The 20,417-nt window shown below is 39.6% G+C and overlaps 1 protein-coding gene across 12 annotated transcripts in view; it reads right to left on the bottom strand.

The window, feature by feature from the left end:
- The window catches only part of TMCC1 (transmembrane and coiled-coil domain family 1), a 221,069-nt gene that overhangs the window by 68,219 nt on the left and 132,433 nt on the right, over positions 1-20,417 (bottom strand). The window contains exon 1 of one of the 12 annotated variants that reach the window (XM_012538457.3): positions 67-701. The exons of the other annotated variants lie outside the window; for them this stretch is intronic. Within the exon in view, the coding sequence (XP_012393911.1) occupies positions 67-93 (27 nt within the window). The 5' untranslated portion in view covers positions 94-701. Of the gene's footprint in view, positions 1-66; positions 702-20,417 lie in introns of those variants that run through there. 12 annotated transcript variants of the gene reach the window in all.

Here is a 20,417-nt window from a genome sequence, read left to right as displayed (position 1 = left end):
TGTAGAATTATAAGATTAAGGAAGAGATTTTTAAAAAAGACAGATACACACACATATACAACATACGGTTTCCGAGGAGAGTGAGGGTTCCATGCTTGTGAGGGAGGAGGAGGAGGAATGTGTCGAATAACCCTCGGGTTTCTCCCAGATTTGAACATGCTGTACTGTGGCATGAGGTCAGCAGAGACTGACACCAGCCCTGTGAGGCTGAATTCTACCCTGACAAAGCAGTATCACTGTAATATGAAGCAAGAGGATCCAGGGCATGTTGGCCGGTGTACAGAGTGGCTGTTCTAGAAAGTAATGGCAATTCCAAAACAAGAGATCTATGCTGTCACATGAGATAATCTTCAGCCCAGTTAAGCAATAAGCACCCAAAATACATTGAATCCCAAACACAGGCAGCTCAAAGAATCAGGAAAATACTTTTTTCATCAAACCTATTTTGTGTCTGGAGGAAATGAACAGGAAGTGGGAATCTGAAGAACTATTGGTTACTTTGTTTTGTATCACAAATAATATACTGATTCTATTCTAAGACGAGGCACAGTCTTTTGGCCACTGTGACCTAGCTGAGGAGCCCCAAAAGTTCTCTGTAACTTTACAAGGAAGAAGGGAGAATATTCTGAAAAAATATTTCTGGTAATAGATATATGCTGGAACTTAAGGTATGGTTAAAAAACTTCATTTCTCACATACACCCAAAAAGCAGAGGTTGCTACGAACCTAATGCATATTATTGTTTCTTTTTAGGTCACCAAGAATGTATACAACTGTACTGTTAGAAATTCTTCCCTGAAATAAGGGGAACACACAAAAAAACGTCCTAAATAGAAAAAGGAACCAGAAGATGGAATTTCTGTCAAGAAAAAACATAGGACAATGTATATAATCCTTTACATTTTGTGGTCTCCCTTACATTATGAAAGTTTCACTCTAGACCAAAAGTGACGCAATCCTTTTATCATTCTCAAAAAGACAAAACTATGGTGAAAAGAATGAATTATGAATTATGGATTAATGGTGGGGTTAGGTGTGACTAACAAGGCAGTCTTTCAGAGTGATGGAACACATGAACACACACATGCACATGCAAAATTAGCACACAGCATCAGCTTTCTCTCAAATGTCTCTCAAGTTTTCTTCTGAATCCCAGTTCTGCCATTTCTGAGAAGCACAACAGTATTAATGAAAACAACTCAGGCCTTCATAATTTCGGAGACTCTTACTTCCTCTTCAAGTGCTTCAGACTGCCTCACATAAAGCATGAGCCCAATGTATATTAGCTACCTTTTCTACTCATATTTGCATCACAGATGTATTCTCATAGACACCAATCACCATGGATTTCTATGCAGAAACTGAAAGTTTGCAAATCAGAATGAGAGTTCAAAGTTCTTTGCTTCCCCTGTGGCAGCTGACGACATCTCCAACAGATAAACTGCATCAAAGAGAAGCATGTCTACTGCTTGTTAATTTAGTAGCAGTAGCAGCAGCAGCAGCAGCGGCAGCAGCAGCAGCAGCATGACAACTAAAGCTTGAACTTTGCACTTGTTGTCAAGAAGAAAATGGCACAGGATAAATCAATGAATAAAAACTGTTCTGCTCGTGTATTCTTTTCTGGTCTTTCTATACTCTTTTTCTGGTCTATTAGTCTTATATTTCCAAACAGTATTTCTCAACTCAACCATGGGAAGGATAAGAAGTGTGAAAAGAGCTGAGAGATCAAAGCTATGAAGCACTCAAGACCTGCTTAGTTCCATATTTGGAAATTAATCATAGATATTTTATTGGTGGGGTGAGAAGGGTCTTCAGAGGGTATGAATATGAGAATTAATTCTAAGAAGTGACATCCTCTTGGTTCAAAGCAAAGTCTACCCATCTCCACAAACTATAGTACTATTTTGGCCTCTTGTACTCACCTCTGTTTTCCACTCAGACTTCATTACCTCACCAGTGTTCTGTCCTCCCTGTCTCCTGAAGAAAAATGTCCAAGATTCCAGAAGACACATGGATAAACTATTATATGACCGTGCTTCATAACATTTAGCTCTTCTGGGACTTACAAGTTAATCAAATGGGATATACCTATGACCATATTAACACGTGGTAGTGTTCCACCTCACCACTGAGATCACCAATCTCAGGACTTTGGAATCATCCCTTTGGAACTACATCTTAAGCTTTCATATATAATAAATTAAATCTCACTGGTGCTACCCTATTCCTTCCCCCTCCTCTGCCCACCAGGATCTACTATCTTTCAAGACAAAGTCAAGGTGGTATAAAGAAATCAGGCAGAACTGGATTAGAAACATGACTCTACTGATTCCTGACTGTGCAACTTTCATAACCACTGAACATCAGTTTCTTCATCAAAATAAGAATACAGCACACCCTTCAGAATTGTTTTGAGCACTGACACACATACTATCAGATGCTACTACTACTACAGTGAATAAAACCAAATTTCAAGAATTATCTCTTCTATGTACATGGCTCTTTATGGAAGTTTTCAAAGTAATTAATTCAATATAATCTCCATTTTAAAAAAAGGAGATTGAGGCTTGCACAAGGTCCGGAATATGGTAGGGCCTCTGTAAATATCACCTACTATTCTTTTTTTTTTTTTTTTAGATTTTTGTTGTTGTTGTTGATGTGGACCATTTTTAAAGTCTTTATTGCATTTGTTACATCATTGCTTCTGTTTTACGTTTTGGGTTTTTTGGCCCTGAAGCACATGGGAACTTAGCTCCCTGACCAGGGATGGAACCCGAACCGCCTGCATTGGAAGGTGAAGTCTTAACCACTGGACTGCCAGGGAAGTCCCTATCAGCTACTATTCTGAAGACTGACTTACTCAAGGTTACATAACTAGTGTAGGTTAGGATTAGAATGGAGGAATTCTGACTCTTCACTAACATTTTTTTTTTGTTTTTAAATTGATTTTTGGCTGTATTGGGTCTTCGTTGGGGCGCGGGCTTTCTCTAGTTGAGCAGGGGCTACTTGTCGTTACGGTGTGCAGGCTTCTCACTGTGGTGGCTTCTGTTGTTGCGCAGCATGGGCTCTAGGTGTGCGGGCTTCAGTAGCAACATGTGGGCTCAGTAGTTGTGGCTCACAGGCTCTCGAGTGCAGGCTCAGTAGTTGTGGCGCACGGGCTTAGCTGCCCCGCGGCATGTGGGATCTTCCTGGACCAGGGCTCGAACCCGTGTCCCCTGCATTGGCAGGCGGATTCTTAACCACTGCGCCGCCAGGGAAGCCCTAAAGCACCTTTTAAAAACTGATTTTTGGGGCTTCCCTGGCGACGCAGTGGCTGAGAGTCCGCCTGCCATGCAGGGGACACGGGTTCGTACCCCGGTCCAGGAAGATCCCACATGCCGCGGAGATACTAGGCCCGTGAGCCATGGCCGCTGAGCCTACGCGTCCGGAGCCTGTGCTCCGCAACAGGAGAGGCCACAACAGTGAGAGGCCCGCGTACCGAAAACAACAACAACAACAACAACAACAACTGATTTTCTGTTACTCATGGCACCCGTTTCTCTTTACGTTTTTTCTGTGTGGCCACTGGGACTCTCTCTCTTCCAGTGCCAGTGGCGGGGGTGGGGGAGGGGGAGGGCTTGCTTTGGCTTTGTGTGTGTGACATGAGTGGGACCAGGAGGATCCGAGCCTGGCAGCGAGGTCTGGGTGATGGGGGTGGTGGTGGTGGTGCAAGTTAAGAGCCCAGTCAAGGTGGGGTTGGGGTTGGTTTGCGCCGCTGTCCGTGATGACGAGTTCCTTGGCCAGCAGGACGCGGCTGTTCAGCTCCTCTCGGCCCTGGGAGGCGCCTGCATCCTGGAACCACTAAGGCAGGAGCGCCGGGGTCCCGGCTCCCGGCTCCCGGCTCCCGGCTCCCGCCACCCGCGAGTACAGGCGTCCTCTGCCTTCACTAACATTCTTTCCACTATTTTGCCATTCAGTTATTTGCATCCATTTCTGTGCTTCTGTGTTTACTTGGAGGAAATAAAATTATAAATTATATTTCTCATGCTCTAGCTCTGTCATTTATTTTTTCTACATTGGCTTTATCTTATAAATTTACAGCAGCTTTTGCATACTTAAAGTTCCCTCAAAGTTTCTCTGTACATTCATCTTAATAACTGAAGATTCCATGACTTACTTCAACAAAAGAAGTTAAGACCATCAGGTCATTTCTTTTGTTTTTTGAGGTACGCAGGCCTCTCACTGTTGTGGCCTCTCCCGTTGTGGAGCACAGGCTCCGGTCGCACAGGCTCAGTGGCCATGGCTCACGGGCCCAGCCGCTCCGCAGCACGTGGGATCCTCCCAGACCGGGGCACGAACCCGTGTCCCCTGCATTGGCAGGCAGACTCTCAACCACTGCGCCACCAGGGAAGCCCAGGTCATTTCTTGATAGACTTCTAACACTACAACTTAACTCTGTAATTCCAACACTGTAATTCCTCCTCAGCAGATGTCTCATCTATTACTTACGGTTTCCAACGGTCTGCCACGGGGAAAGGACCCTCTGATCTTTTTTTTAAAAAATATATTTATTTTACTCATTTATTTTTTTGGCTGTGCCAGGTCTTAGTTGTGGCATGCGGGATCTTTGTTGCAGCATGCAGACTTCTTAGTTGTGGCATGCATGTGGGATCTAGTTCCCAGACCAGGGATTGAACCCAGGCCCCCTGCGTTGGGAGCGCGGAGTCTTACCCACTGGACCACCAGGGAAGTCCCTGGTCTAAATATCTTGACCTCACACTCTTCACATAATTTACCTAGAAGCCAGATCAGAATTCTTTCATTTCTGCCATTTACATCTCTCCTTTTAAAACAATGCTTAAGAATCATTTCCTTTGCCAAGACAACTCAATAGTCTTTTCAACAAATGATACTGGGACAAGTGGCTATCAACATGCAAAAGAATGAAGTTGGACTCTTCCTCACACAATATACAAAAATTAACTCAAAATGAATCAAGGATCTAACTGTAAGACCTAAAACTATGAAACTCTTAGAAGAAAACATGGGTGTAAATCTTCATGACCTTGGATATAGTCAATGGTTTCTTAGATATGACACCAAAAGCATAAGCCACAAAAGAAAAAAAATAGATAAAACAGACCAAACTTCAAAGGACACCATTAAGAAACTGAAGAGACAACCCACAGAATGGGAAAAAATGTTTGCAACTCATAAGCGTTATAAGGGACTTGTACATAGATTATATAAAGAACCATTACAGCTAAATATTAGAGAGAAAACCCAATTTAGAAATGGGCAAAGGACCTGAAGAGACATTTCTCAAAAGGAGACTGACAAATGGCCAATATGCACATGAAGAGATGCTCAACATCATTAGCCATTAGCGAAATGCAAATCAAAACCACAATGAGATACCACTTCATACCTAACTAGGATGGCAATAATAAAGAAGACAGACAATAACTAGAATTGGTGAGAATGTAGAGAAAATAGAACCCTCATAGACTGCTGGTAGGAATGTAAAATGGTGCAGTCCCTTGGTAAACAGTCTGGCAGTTCCTCAAATGATTAAATAGAGTTACGAAATGATCCAACAATTCCACTCCTAGGTACATGCCCAAGAGAAATAAAGACAAATGTCCATACAAAAACTTGTGCACAGATATTCACAACAGCATTATTCATTGTATCAAAAAAGTAGAAACAACTCAAATGTCCATCAACTGATGAATATATAAAATGTGATATATCCATATAATTGAATATTATTTGGCAATAATAAGGAAATACTGATATACAACATACAGTATAATCTTATAAATTTATTTATTTTTATTTATTTATTATTTTTGGCTGTGTTTGTTCTTCGTTGCTGTGCACGGGCTTTCTCTAGCTGCAGCAAGCAGGCGCTACTCTTGCGGTGTGCGGGTGTTGCGCAGTACGCGAGCTTCTCATTGCGGTGGCTTCTCTTGTTGTGGAGCACAGGCTCTAGGTGCAGGGGCTTCAGTAGTTGTGGCTCGTGGGCTCTAGAATGCAGGCTCAGTAGTTGTGGCGCATGGGCTTCAGTAGTTGTGGCTCGTGGGCTCTAGAATGCAGGCTCAGTAGTTGTGGCGCATGGGCTTAGTTGCTCCGCAGCATGTGGGATCTTCCCGGACAAGGGCTTGAACCAGTGTCCCCTGCACTGCCAGGTAGACTCACAACCACTGCGCCACCAGGGAAGCCCCACACAGTATAATCTTGAAAACAGTATGCTAAATTAAAGAAGCTAGTCACAAAGGACCATATATTTTATGATTTGATTTGTATAAAATGTCCAGAACATGCAAATATATAGATACAGAAACTAGATTAGTGGTTGCCTAGGGGTGGGGTGAATGGGAAGATTGGGCAGTGATGGCTAAGATGTATGGGGTTTCTTTTTTGGGTAATAAGAATGTTCTAAAATTAATTGTGGTGATGGTTGCAAAACTCTGAAAAAGGTAAAAATCATAGAATTGTAGAGCTTCAATGGGTGAATTTTATAGTATGTGATTATACTTTTAAAAAACTGTTAAAACTTGTTGAAAAGCTGTTAAAACTTAAAAATCATTCTGTGATGAAATACTCCTAACAGGACTTGTGCCCTCCTCGGCCACCCCAACTCTTAAGATCAATACAGGTTTACTGCATAGATGTACTTGATTAGAGACAGCATGGTATATACCAAAGAAAGAGTCCTAGCCAGGGAGAGAAGAAAACAAACTCAATCCCAGTTTTAGCACAAATAACCTGTGCAGACAAATCTCAATTAGTCCCAGTTTCCTCATCTCTGAAGTCTCTTATGATAAAATTCTTGGCTGAATCAACTCTCTTAGAAAGATTTTCTTGTAGTTTGCACAAATTTGAACTTAATGAGCAGTTGAGAACTCTAGGGAGGCTGGGATAAGGGATAAAAAAAGAATTAAACATTCCTATAAAAGGCTTCTGTAGAAAAGTGTCATTGTACTTCATGGTATCTATTATGGTGAATCTTTGGAATATGCAGCTACTCCTCTACTGTTATATAAAGTATTCAGAGTAAAAAATTTTATCATGAAACAAGAAAAACAAAGTTGTATTTACATTACACAAATGGCACTGTGAAGTATATGTGATTGACACCAGAATTAGAAAATACTCATAAAGCTGTTACGCTGTAATGCACCATTGATTCTTTTGGATAACGAAATGTCTTTTCATCCCAAACAACATGTTACTATTTTCATTACAACTACTACTTTCGGGACTTCCCTGGTGGTACAGTGGTTAAGAATCCACCTGCCAATGCAGGGAACACGGGTTCGATCCCTGGTCTGGGAAGATCCCACATGCCGGGGAACAGCTAAGCCCGTGCACCACAACTACTGACCTGCACTCTAGAGCCCACGAGCCACAAATACTGAGCCTATGTGCCGCAACTACCAAAGCCCGTGCGCTCTAGGGCCCATGTGCTGCAACTACTGAAGCCTGTGCACCTAGAGCCTGTGCTCTGCAACAAAAGAAACCAGCGCAATGAGAAGCCTGCGCACCGCAACGAAGAGTAGCCCCAACTTGCTGCAGCTAGAGAAAGCCCGTGCACAGCAACGAAGACCCAACACAGCCAAAAACAAATAACTAACTAAATAAAAATTTTAAAAGATATATATGTATTTATATATAAACATATATAATATATACAACTACTACTATCAATAACCACCAAAAGAATAGTGACCTTCTAAGTACTAGGCTCTTCATATACATTACTTCATTTAATCCTCAAAATGCCCCACACTCTACTTATTCATTGGCCTCATTTTTAAAGATGAGGAAATTAAGGCTCAGAGAAGGTAAGCCACTTGGTTACCTTTGCTATTCGATCTATCTTCGATGTTCTCATAGAGGGGCCTACTTCAAATGACAAACCAAATCCCAAGGGACAGGCTTCATTTTATTCTACCTATCCTAAAGGAAGGTAGCTACCTTGCTAGCTTCATTTTTGTTCCTATGTCTTTAGATTCACATTGTGACAGCAGCTCAAAAGAACTGAATGGTTTGTAAACAACGTATACATTAGGACGGTATCCATCACCATTGGGCCTTGGCTCCTGAACCTCTCTCATCCTGGAATGCCCTTCTAACTCTCTCTATATCCGAGATCACCATGATCTTAAAGGCCCAAATGCCAATGCTCCCATGAAGCTTTCTCTGAGTTCCCTTTCAGGAAATCCTTTTCCCAACTCTCATAGCATTTCACGAATGAATAATAAAATACCTACTCTGAGCCAGATATTGTGATAGGCACTGAGTTAGTTATATTTACTTTTTTATTATATGGTACAGACCAAGGAAATTAACTGTATGTATGTTTCGTTCAGTGTATAAAAACTGGTAAATAGGTTAAATGGTCCGCAAAATGCACTGCCCTGATAAAGAAAAAAATCTTGATCACAGCTTCAAAAACATGGATAGGGACTTCCCGTGGTGCTGTGGTTAAGAATCCGCCTGTCAACGCAGGGGACATGGGTTTGATCCCTGGTCCGGGAAGATCCCACATGCCTCGGAGCAATTAAGCCCATGCACCACAACTACTGAAGCCCGCATGCCTAGAGCCTGTGCTCCGCAACAAGAGAAGCCACCACAATGAGAAGCCCGCGCACTGCAAACAAGAGTAGCCCCCGCTCACCGCAACTAGAGAAAAAAGCCCGTGCGCAGCAACGAAGACCCAACGCAGGCAATAAATAAATGAATGACTGACTGACTGAATGAATAAATAAAAACATAGTTAATGGAGGGTGAGAGAGGCATTTTTGAGTTCAGTTTCTAAACTCTAAGAAAAACTTAAAACTCACAACCTGGTTGCTATTTATTAACTTATTTTATTAACTTATTTAAAATTCAGGTTTTAAAAAATACTTTCACTGTTTCATAAAACCTAAATCAAAGCTTTTCTTGTACTTTGGTAGGTTTCGACTGCCAAGTTTCATTTGTTTTAAAAAACAATTACAGTCATAACAGCATCTAATGAAGCTGTTCACAGTGAAAAGCCTCTTTAATTCTAGTGACACCAAAGAGTATGACTTTTAAAAAGCTTCTTTGAAATTATCCAAATCTCTAGAGTAAATATGACTAATGTTGTGTTCCATGTACCTAATTAAATTAGGTGCAAAATGGATGCTTACATTGCTGATAAGATATTTAAACCTTAATTTCACCTTGTAACTTTAACACTGGTACCAAGTAGGTATCTAAAGGTGAGAGAGCTCTTGTAGCAACTTCAGGGAAAGAGGTAGAAGGTGGCAATGAGGCTGGTTTGTTGTAGAAGTTTTTAGAAAATCAAGTATTTTTAAGTTGAGACAACCCATTTATCTTCACTTTCTAAAAAAAATAAGAATAGCATATTATGTAATCTTAGTATACTACTATATTGAGAGTTTTACACATATTCAGTATAATCTCATAACAGCCCTAGGAGGAAGTTGCTACCACCACCATCTTCAACTCAAAGATGAAGCTGAGAGGATAAGAAACTTGCTCAAGGTAACAGAACTGATAAGTAAAGAAGAAGGGATTTGCACCTAGGTTTTTCCAGCCTATAAAGAAAGCCTATCTGTGCTTTCAACTTGTATGATAATTTTTGGTAATCATTTAGAACACAGCACGAATTTTCAAGACTTCCCCATTATCACACAATATAAAGAGAATAAAATTTCTTAGAAAACACACACTTCACTGTCATGTGTTAAATCAAATTAAACTAGATTTCAAGGTACCAGCTATTAGTGCTGGAGACACTGATCTCGTAGGAAAATTCTTCTATTCAGGAGTACAAAAAAAAAAAAAAAAACAGAGAAAAAAAATTTCCCAACAGTTTTAAACATGCATTCACATTTCTTGAAACTCACTCTTCTCTTTGGCTTGTATCATGAGATTATAAAACATTTTGTTGTCATGTCCTGCACCAACTCCACACCTTCTCTTGTGGGCTCATAATCAGAGTAACACCAACAGCTTCTCAGCCACAGTGCCAAAGCCGAGCGCTTCACTCTGTAGCTCCACCTCTTCCAAGAGCAGCTTCACATTTCTCTAACCCCAGCTGTTGCCACAAGAATCCTCCCCCTTCAAAGCAAATGCCCTGATGGGAAACCTCGTACATCTACAGTTGTGGTGTGTAGCCTCTAGGGCAGCGTTGCCAGATGTTCTGGATCCTAAGGGTATTGGTCTCTCTTTCTCCACTTCAGGAGCACAAAGCATGCATGTCCTCTCTACCCAAAGAGACAGACATGGCTGAACCTCTCTTCTTTTTGTCTATTTTTTAAATCCCAGAAAGGGAGGAAAAGAAATTAAGTACTCTTAGAGAAGATTTAATGAATATACATGTAGCTTTAAAAACTGTTTTAATTTTCAATAATATGCAGACTGATGACTACTGTGTAATATCAAGTGTTAGAAAACTTGGTCCTAAAGTGATTCCACTAATAAACTCGATGATAAGGAGACAATCATAATTACACTCAACACTACTTGTGCATTTGTATAATAAATGTTTTTTCCATAAGGATATTGGAAGGCTAAGGAAATTCAATAAAGCATTCCCAGCATTCTTAAAAGAGAAAATGGACCACTGTAAGGAATATCTGAAATACTTACATTCTCACTAGTTTTAAAATTAGATGAAGTCACACCAGGTTTATTATTCTATATACTTAGTCCCCTCACCTTCTTTTTGAGACAGAAGGGGACAGGGGCAAGTGTCTGCTGTTTTCAACACTGTGGCAACAGCATCTGTGCAATGCCCAGCATGTCACCAGTACTCAGTTGGAGATAATAGTATGGAGGAGCAGAAAGAACACCTACTTACTTTCTTATTTTGTTTTGTAAACTTGGGCAAGCTTTTTGAATTTCAGTCTCAGTTTCCTCATCAGTAAAACAGGAATAATATTTACTTTGTATAAATGCTGTGAGAATGAAATGAATTAATGTATGAGAGCTTTTTCTTCTAGGCACATAACAGGCATTCAATAAAATGTTAATCCCCCATATACTTGAAGCCTAATCTAAAATATAAATTTAACCCTGAATGCATGCTCCATTAATGCAGGCTGCAAAAGGATTCTTAAAAATGAATTTTTACAGGTTCCTCAGTTACCCACCCTCTTTTTGTTTCATTTTATTTTATAAATAGTTTATTTTCCCTACAGTTCAATTTTTTTTTTTATGGCACAATGATTTTTTTTTAACATCTTTATTGGAGTATAATTGCTTTACAATGGTGTGTTAGTTTCTGCTGTATAACAAAGTGAATCAGCTATACATATACATATATCCCCATATCTCCTCCCTCTTGTAATTTTGTTTATTATTTTATTTATTTTTCGCTGCATTGGGTCTTCGTTGCTGCGCACGGGCTTTCTCTAGTTGCGCTGAGCGGGGGTTACTCTTCGTTGCAGTGCGTGGGCTTCTCATTGCGGTGGCTTCTTTTGCTGCGGAGCATAGGCTCTAGGTGTGGGGGCTTCATTAGTTGTGGCACGTGGGCTCTAGAGCACAGGCTCAGTAGTTGTGGCACACGGGCTTAGTTGCTCCGTGGCATGTGGGATCTTCCCAGACCAGGGCTCGAACCCGTGTCCCCTGCATTGGCAAGCGCATTCTTAACCACTGCACCGCTGGGGAAGCCCCCAACCCAGTTCTTAAAAAATATTTTTAAAGATGGTTTACAATAAGAAACAGGGACATCCCTGGTGGTCCAGTCCTCAAGACTCTGCGCTCCCAGTGCAGGGGGCCCAGGTTTGATCCCCCATCAGGGAACTAGATCCTGCATGCCGCAACCAAGAGCCTGTGTGCAGCAACCAAAAGATTCCGCACACTGCAACGAAGATCCCGTGTGCCGCAACTAAAGACCCAGAACAGCCAAATAAATAAATATTTTTTAAAAAAGAAGCAAAACAAGACAACTGAAACAAGGAGAAGTAAATATGTACTACCATATAAGTAAGTAGACAAATAATTCATAAACTTAGACTAAATATTACAGCACTTGCTAAAACTAGACCTAAAGTTTAAGTCGAAGTCTTCCTGGTAGACAAAAAAAGTAAAAGCAAAACATGATGAGCAACTTTTCTCTTCTCATACATAAAAACACGGATTCTTTCAAAACTGGAATTTTTTTTTTTTTTAACTCTGTAACATTTACCATCTCCGCTGTTTGCCATACCTAGAAGAGTAGCATCATTACTCAGCCTCCACTGCTGATCAGTTGAAAGCACAGACCTGGTGATTTTCTAGGCCTCAATATAAAGATTACAAAACATTCTCTCTTCAGGCTTTAAACATGACCAGCTATCATAGTAAATTAAATGTTGAACCAAAGTTTCCCTTCATCTAGGCTTTGACAATTTCCCCAATGCCATTATACAGTTAAGCACTTCCTTTCAGTTTGGTTGTGACAACAATGGTCAAACTTCTCACTTCCTTATGATAATAATAATTCATGAGATGCTAAAGGGAAAGTAGGCTGATACAGTTCCTGCAGGCAGAACTGTAATCAACAGGTGGGGGTGAAAACTGCAAATGGGGGCTTCCCTGGCGGCGCAGTGGTTAAGAATCTGCCTGCCAATGCAGGAGACATGGGTTCGAGCCCTGGTCTGGGAAGATCCCACATGCCGCGGAGCAACTGGGCCCGTGAGCCACAACTACTGAGCCTGCGCGTCTGGAGCCTGTGCTCTGCAACGGGAGAGGCCGCGACAGTGAGAGGCCCGCGCACCGCGATGAAGAGTGGCCCCTGCTCGCCGCAACTGGAGAAAGCCCTCGCAAAGAAACGAAGACCCAACACAGCCAAAAATAAATAAATAAATAAATTTATTTTTAAAAAATCACAGCAGAAATTAAAAAAAAACTGCAAATGGAATTATAAATCATTTAGCAATTCAAGCACAAAAGAAATCATTCTTTTCAGATACTCCAAAATATTTTTTGGAATAAATAATTTTTAAATTATCTCTGGTTGGCTTGGTCCATTTTAGGTGAAAGATGGATAAAAGTTGCAGCCTGCAACACTGTACTACTGATTCAATTCCAAAATTTCAAATACTCAGGAAACAAAACAAAAACCTGGGCCTCTACTTAAAAACAGGAATTTTATGACACAGAGCATGAGTTTTAATGATCCAGCAATCCCACTCCTGAGCACATACCTGGACAAGACTATAATTCAAAAAGATACACGCACCCCTATGTTCACAGCAGCACTATTCACAATAGCCAAGTCATGGAAACTATCTAAATGTCCATTGACAGATGAATGGATGAAGAAGATGTGGTACATATATATATAAAACAGAATACTACTCAGCCATAAAAAAGAATGAAATAATGTCATTTGCAGCAACATGGATGCAACTAGAGATTATCATACTAAGTGAAGTAAGTCAGACAAATACCATATGATATCACTCATATGTGGAATCTAAAATATGACACATATGAACCTATCCACAAAACAGAAACAGACTCAAAGACATAGAGAATAGACTTGTCGTTGCCAAGGGGCGGGGGTGGGAGAGGGAAGGACTGTGAGTGTGGGATGTAAACTATTATATATAGGATAGATAAACAAGGGCCTACTGTACAGCACAGGGAACTATATTCAATATCCTGTGATAAACCATAATGGAAAAGAATATAAAAAAAAGAATGTCTATATGTGTATAACTGAGTCACTTTGTTGTACAGCAGAGATTGGCACAGCACTGTAAATCAGCTATACTTCAATAAAAAAAAAGAAATCAGGCACAAGTCTTATAATAGGTGATGAAATGGTTAGAGCCTATTATGAACAATAACTGCTTTAAAACTCTAAGAAATGGAGAGGAAAAAAAGAAGTAATGGGTAGAAAAGAATGCTTTTAATATTGGTATTTTTCAGCATAAGATCCAGTATTTACTGGCAAATAACTTTCTTATAAAAATAATTATCGGGGTGGGAACTGGGAGAGATCCTATGGTGTAAGTGTTTGTGTCCCCCCGCCAATTCGTATGTTGAACCCTAAACCCCAAAGTGATGGTATTAGGAGGTGTGTGTGGGTCTTTGGGAGGTGATTAGGTCATGATGGCGTAAACTTCATGAGTGAAATTAGTGTCCTTACAAAAGCAGCACTAAAAAGAGGCCACAGAAAGCTTCCTTGCCCCCTCCATCATTTAAGGTTATAGCAAGAAGATCCCCGAATATGAGGAAGCAGCCTCTCACCAGAAACTGAATTCTGCCAGCACTTAATCTTGGACTTCCCAGACTCTAGAACTGTGAGCAATAAATTTTCATTTTTATAAGCCACCCAGTCTATGTTTTTTTTCTGGTATAGCAGCCTGAATGGACTAAGACAGAGGGCTTTATAATCATCATCGTAGTATGCAAGATTTTTAGAATTCTAGAAAAGGAAAAGTTTACCTGACTCTTAATAAGTGACGTGTAAAAGACTGGCAAGTTTGGATTAACTATGAGTAATGAATAAAACTGTAATTTCTCATAATTCAGTAATTATCAGCACAGGCTGTGGAGAGAGGCACCTTCTAGTTGACCCAGAATTCGAAGGAATATACATATTACAGTATTAGAGCAATCTATACCAGGATATGAGGTCATCAGGATTCTAGACGGTCCTGGGTTGCAGAGCTGAACTATATTATTCGTGTATTTAGTCAGCATCCAACTAATTATCCTAATTCAACTATCTAAAAGTAAGAAGAAATTGTGACCTTCACTGTAAGAGTTTGGGAATCTCATTTCTATTCTGAAACTAAAACAAAAAAATAGAAATATCACCTATGTAGAAGATTTTGAGAGGCATTTTCCCGGACTCTGATTCAGGCATACTTGAAGCCAAATTTGTTTGGGCTAGTGTTCTCCTTAAAAGATCTACAGGAAGATTAAACCACTACTTCCAGAAGTAAATATAAAGACTGAAAGCTAAAGATGGGTTGCTGACTACTCGAAATAAGGAACAAACAGAAGGAGGGCAATGCAATAAATGCCCTCTTCTTCCTTTACTTCTGTGGAAACGGCAAAAGCAAATCAGAATAATTCTTCCATTTGATACAATCATTAATCCCCATGTGAGCTAAAACTGCTTGCTAGGTCTGAGACTAGACTGACAAAAAGAAAAGGAGAAATCAAAACTCTGATGTCCTGGGATGCCAAGCCAGAGTGCTAAATTCATTCGTTCATAAATTCATATATATAGTCATTCATCCAAATGTTTTGAGCTTATGGCATTTGTAAGGCTTTGTGCTAGTATGCATGGAGAATACAAAGATGACTGTGTTGCTGAAAAGCTGTATGGAAACTAAAACCTAATGTAAGAAAATGTAGGTTTTCAAGTATTTAGCACAATGCCTGGCACATAATAGGCAATTAACAAATGCTAGCCATTATTCTCAAAAAATCAAATGGTTATTTAGATGATATAACAATGTTCACTAAACAATTCTTTTGATAAATATTTTTTTAAATCACTTTGAGATACAATTCACACATCATTATAGTTCACCCATTTAAAGTGTACAATTCCATGATTTTCCTTATATTCACAGAAATGTGCACCCATCACCACAATTAATCTTAGAACATCTTCCTCACCTCAAAAAGGAACCCTGTACCCCTTAGCCATCACCCTCCTATTCCCCCATCTCTCCTGGCCCTAAGTAACCACAAATCTACTTTCTGTCTCTATAGACTTGCCTATTCTGGATATTCCATATAAATGGAATCATACAATACGTAGTCTTTTGTAATTGGCTTTTTTTCCTTAACATATTTTTAAGGTTCATTCTTGTTGAAGCACATATAAGTGCTTCTTTTGGATATTTTCTTAAAGTGAAGCCTTCTTTTGAAAAGCAAATAATCACTCCCTAATTTTAAGAATAAATAAATATTTCAGTTCACTTGGGGTTTGTTATAATAGATGCCAAGACACAGCTCTTCCTCATAAGTTTGAAGACATTTCATTACAAAGTAAAATTTTAAAGTCCCCATATCTAAACAACTTCTGAAAATCATTTTTTTAAATGCCCACATATTTAGACATAAGGACCTTAATGTGTCCATGAGTTTATTATAAAACAAAAAAAAAGTTTAGTGAGAGGTGCCTAGTGAGAGATAAATGATTTAAGCAACTAGGTTTAGGTATTTTGTTTTGATTTATCATAAATCCTACTGAATAGGTGTTTCTTTCCCTCTCCTATTGTCCTCTGCCCTGAGAAACTTAAACCAGCCATTCTTTTTCTAACTCAAGAATAAGATTTGAGGACTAAATTGCAAAGGAAAACGGATCTGGTTAAGGCTTTACACCACAGTCCCAAATGAAATTAATCTATCCCACAAGAGAAAATCAGGATAAAATATAACACGGCTATTTATTTAGTTCAAAGGATTTCTATTCTCACATTTAGAAGAGCCAGGCAGGCAGGATTTTTTCATCCACAAAATAAGGGGTTGAATTATGTACTCTTTAAGGTCTCTTCCATCTCTAAGAGACTATGATTTTCTCTTTAATCCTTTTGAAAACAGGCATAAGGACAGAGCTGTACTATGACTTGCCTGAGGCTAAACACAAGCTTGTCAGTATGGCTAGGGTTAGACTCCCAATTCATCCCTGCATTCACTGGGGATAAACAGAGAAGTCAGACTCATTTCTGACCTCACAGAGTTCACAGTCTAGTAGGGGAGGAAAGACAAGTAAATGGTAATGGATGTGACAGATTTTTAGATAGAGAACCAGGGGTAAGAGCTGGGAATTTTGTCCTTTCTTCTTTCAAGTACTTCACATCTCTCTGTCAAATATGATTCTTTTATAAAGCAGTCTAGATTAGACCTCATTCACTTATGTTCTTACACTAATCTCTGGAAATGATGCAAAGTTTCACATATTTACTCTTGACCAGGGGTAAAAATAAACCAAGAATAATTAAACCACTTTTCTTCTTATGGCACATTAAGTTATACTGATTTCAAGAGGGGAACAAAACTGCAAAATTTATTTTTTAAATGCTCTTTATTATTAATCAGAAACTCTGCCTGGATCAGAAGCAACAAAGAATATTTTGCCTTTAGCAATTAAAGGTCTTTCTATAAGGTGATAATTACCAAAGGATTATTTTAGCCAACATACTCTTTACTTTCTCATTTTATTATGTTTGTCATGAATTCAAATGGACCTATCCTGCACCGCATTTTTGGTTCAAAATGTAACTTTCATTTCCCTTATATTATTAAAGGGAAACATTCTGTCCTTGGCAAGCGAACAATTTTGCCTGAGGTTGGTAACTATTTGGGTCTCCAAGGGATTCTGTAATTATCTCAGGTCCAATTAAATGAAAGAGCAAAAAATTTAAAATTGTAGATGTATTTACTGAGGCATTAAGAACACAGGTTTGGGGCTTCCCTGGTGGCGCAGTGGTTGGGAGTCCGCCTGCCGATGCACGGGACGCGGGTTCGTGCCCTGGTCCGGGAGGATCCCACGTGCCGCGGAGCGGCTAGGCGCGTGAGCCATGGCCGCTGAGCCTGCGCGTCCGGAGCCTGGGCTCCGCAACGGGAGAGGCTGCAGCAGTGAGAGGCCCACGTACCGAAAAAAAACAAAAACAAAAAAAGAACACAGGTTTGAGACAATATTTTAAACACTATCAAAATACTCCTAAGCTACAGATTTTAATGCTAAAATCTATCAACTTAGAGGTTATCTCTAGAGAGTGTGAAAAATTTCCCACACCTATAGGGAACCCACTCTGAATTTGAGCTCAGGGATACTACACAGTAAAACTGAATTTGCAACTGCAATTTGTACACTTGAATAAAAAGATGGACTATAGTTAGGTTAAACCTAAAATTAAATTTCTGGTCTAAGCACTCTAACAAAAATGAAGAGATGTGGATAACAGAAGTATCACTGGCACTGCCCTTGGGAGATTAGATGAATCAGTTAAGAAAGTGTTTGTGCTGTTAGTGTTCTGTCAGTGTGATACTACCAGAATACGATTTATCAAAATCTCTGGATCTCTGATGACTCGCTCTAATACTTAATTCTAATGGTCCCCGACTAGGATACTCTCAGAAATCAACACGACTGTAGTAAGAAATGTGAGAATGGTAGAGGAGGGGTATTATAGGAAGGAAGCATCTGATCTTGGCTTAAAGAATGGGTAAGATCTGGATAAGGTGATTGGGGTGGGCTACGAAGGGAAGGGGACGATAAAGTGATCCAGGCTGTAATAAAAATCTGAGTGAAAAACAAGAGTGAACAAATATGGGAGCCTGTATAGGAAACAAGGAACAATTCAATTTGGCTGAACATTAGGCTCACTGGCTAATGAAGTTAGGTTAATTGGTGCTATGTCATGAGGGGAGTTAAACAATAAGCTGAGGAATATGAATTTCACTCCAAGTACGGAGGGGGCAAATGAAGATTGTATGGCATGATTAAGACTATGAGAGACATAGTTTAGAAAGATTTATGCGGAGCATAGGCAAAACAGATATGGGAAAGGCAAAGCTGGAGATGGGGTGGGGAACAGTTAAAAAGCTAGATTTCTCTGAATGTACCCTGTTTTGCAGATTTGACTTTGGAAGCATGTAAATGTTTTATGTGGTTATGTTAAAATCAAATTAAATCAGAATGGGAAAAGACCCTCTAAATGTAAAAAGTGAAATGAAAGAAGCCCAACAAATATCAAGTTGGTAGGTTAACAACACAGAAAATAAAATTATTTCAAGTGATTTTAAAACTTTTTTTTACCTGTTAATCACATTAGTAAAAAATATATATATATTATATATATATAATATATATACATTTTTAACATCTTTATTGGAGTATAATTGCTTTACAATGGTGTGTTAGTTTCTGCTTTATAACAAAGTGAATCAGTTATACATATACATATGTCCCCATATCTCCTCCCTCTTGTGTCTCCCTCCCTCCCACCCTCCCTATCTCACCCCTCTAGGTGGTCACAAAGCACCGAGCTGATCTCCCTGTGCTATGCGGCTGCTTCCCACTAGCTATCTATTTTACATTTGGTAGTGTATATATGTCCATGCCACTCTCTCACTTTGTCCCAGCTTACCCTTCCGCCTCCCCGTATCCTCAAGTCCATTCTCTAGTAGGTCTGCGTCTTTATTCCCGTCTTGCCCCTAGGTTCTTCAAGACCACTTTTTTTTTTTTTAGATTCCATATATATGTGTTAGCGTACGGTATTTGTTTTTCTCTTTCTGACTTACTTCACTCTGTAGGACAGACTCTAGGTCCATCCACCTCACTACAAATAACTCAATTTCGTTTCTTTTTATGGCTGAGTAATATTCCATTGTATATATGTGCCACATCTTCTTTATCCATTCATCTGTCGATGGACACTTAGGTTGCTTCCATGTCCTGGCTATTGTAATTAGAGCTGCAATGAACACTTTGGTACATGACTCTTTTTGAATTATGGTTTTCTCAGGGTATATGCCCAGTAGTGGGATTGCTGGGTCGTATGGTAGTTCTATTTTTAGTAAAACGTATTTTTTACTGTACTTTGTACCTTAAAGACCGAAAGAACTACAAAGAAATATTAAACTGTTTTCAGTTGTCATACTGGCACAACACAGAAGCAATGAGCATACTTAGTGCTCAGAATGGTCTCTAAATACTATTTCCTCCTAAAAGGAACCAGGGCTCCTTGGAAGAACATAGCTTATTCTAGGTCTGGAGAAGAAAATTTCTTGGCTTTTGTGTTACATAAGGACTGCTGGGGTCATGTCATAAAGTCTATGGGCCATTTCCAAGAATAACATTATTCAGGCCACTGATCAGTTTATCATTTAGCCAGAGGTATCAGTTTATTTATAAACTAAATATATTGAATATTATTTCTATAAAAATTTCAGTAGGCTGAATAAATTATTGTACCCCAAAATGCTATGAATGTTCTATTAATATACATTTCTTACCACAGATCACCTTCAAGAAATGTATATTAAGAATCTAGAAGTTGGAAGTATAATGGTGAACATGGAAGATTTCACCCCTGTCCTCATGAAGCTTACAGTCTAGTGGAAAACAACAGCAATTCAGAATACTGAGATAGTGGCCTGGTGGGAGGTAGTACAGGGTGCTAAGAGAACACAAAAGAGGGGCAACTGGCTTACAGCTGGTGGGTCACAAAGTTTCTCTGGAGAAATGACATCTAAGCTGAGACCCAAAGGACATTCAGGAGTTTTTATACATTTGCTTGTTTCTTGGGGATGGAAAGTGGAGAGTGAGTAGCAAGAGAATTAGGAAAAGGGAGGGAAAACAATGCAAAAACAGTCACAGCGTGGCTCACTGAGAAAAAATTAGTAATTTAGTGTGGCTGGTGGAGAGCAAGGGTGGAAGTGTGAAAGATGAGGAAAAAGAGGTGAGCAGAGGCCAG

The sequence above is a fragment of the Orcinus orca genome, chromosome 10, assembly GCF_937001465.1.
Source record: "Orcinus orca chromosome 10, mOrcOrc1.1, whole genome shotgun sequence".
Classification (NCBI taxonomy): Eukaryota; Metazoa; Chordata; class Mammalia; order Artiodactyla; family Delphinidae; genus Orcinus; species Orcinus orca.
The sequence above is the reverse complement of the archived record's forward strand: the minus strand, read 5'-3'. Positions and strand labels throughout refer to the sequence as shown.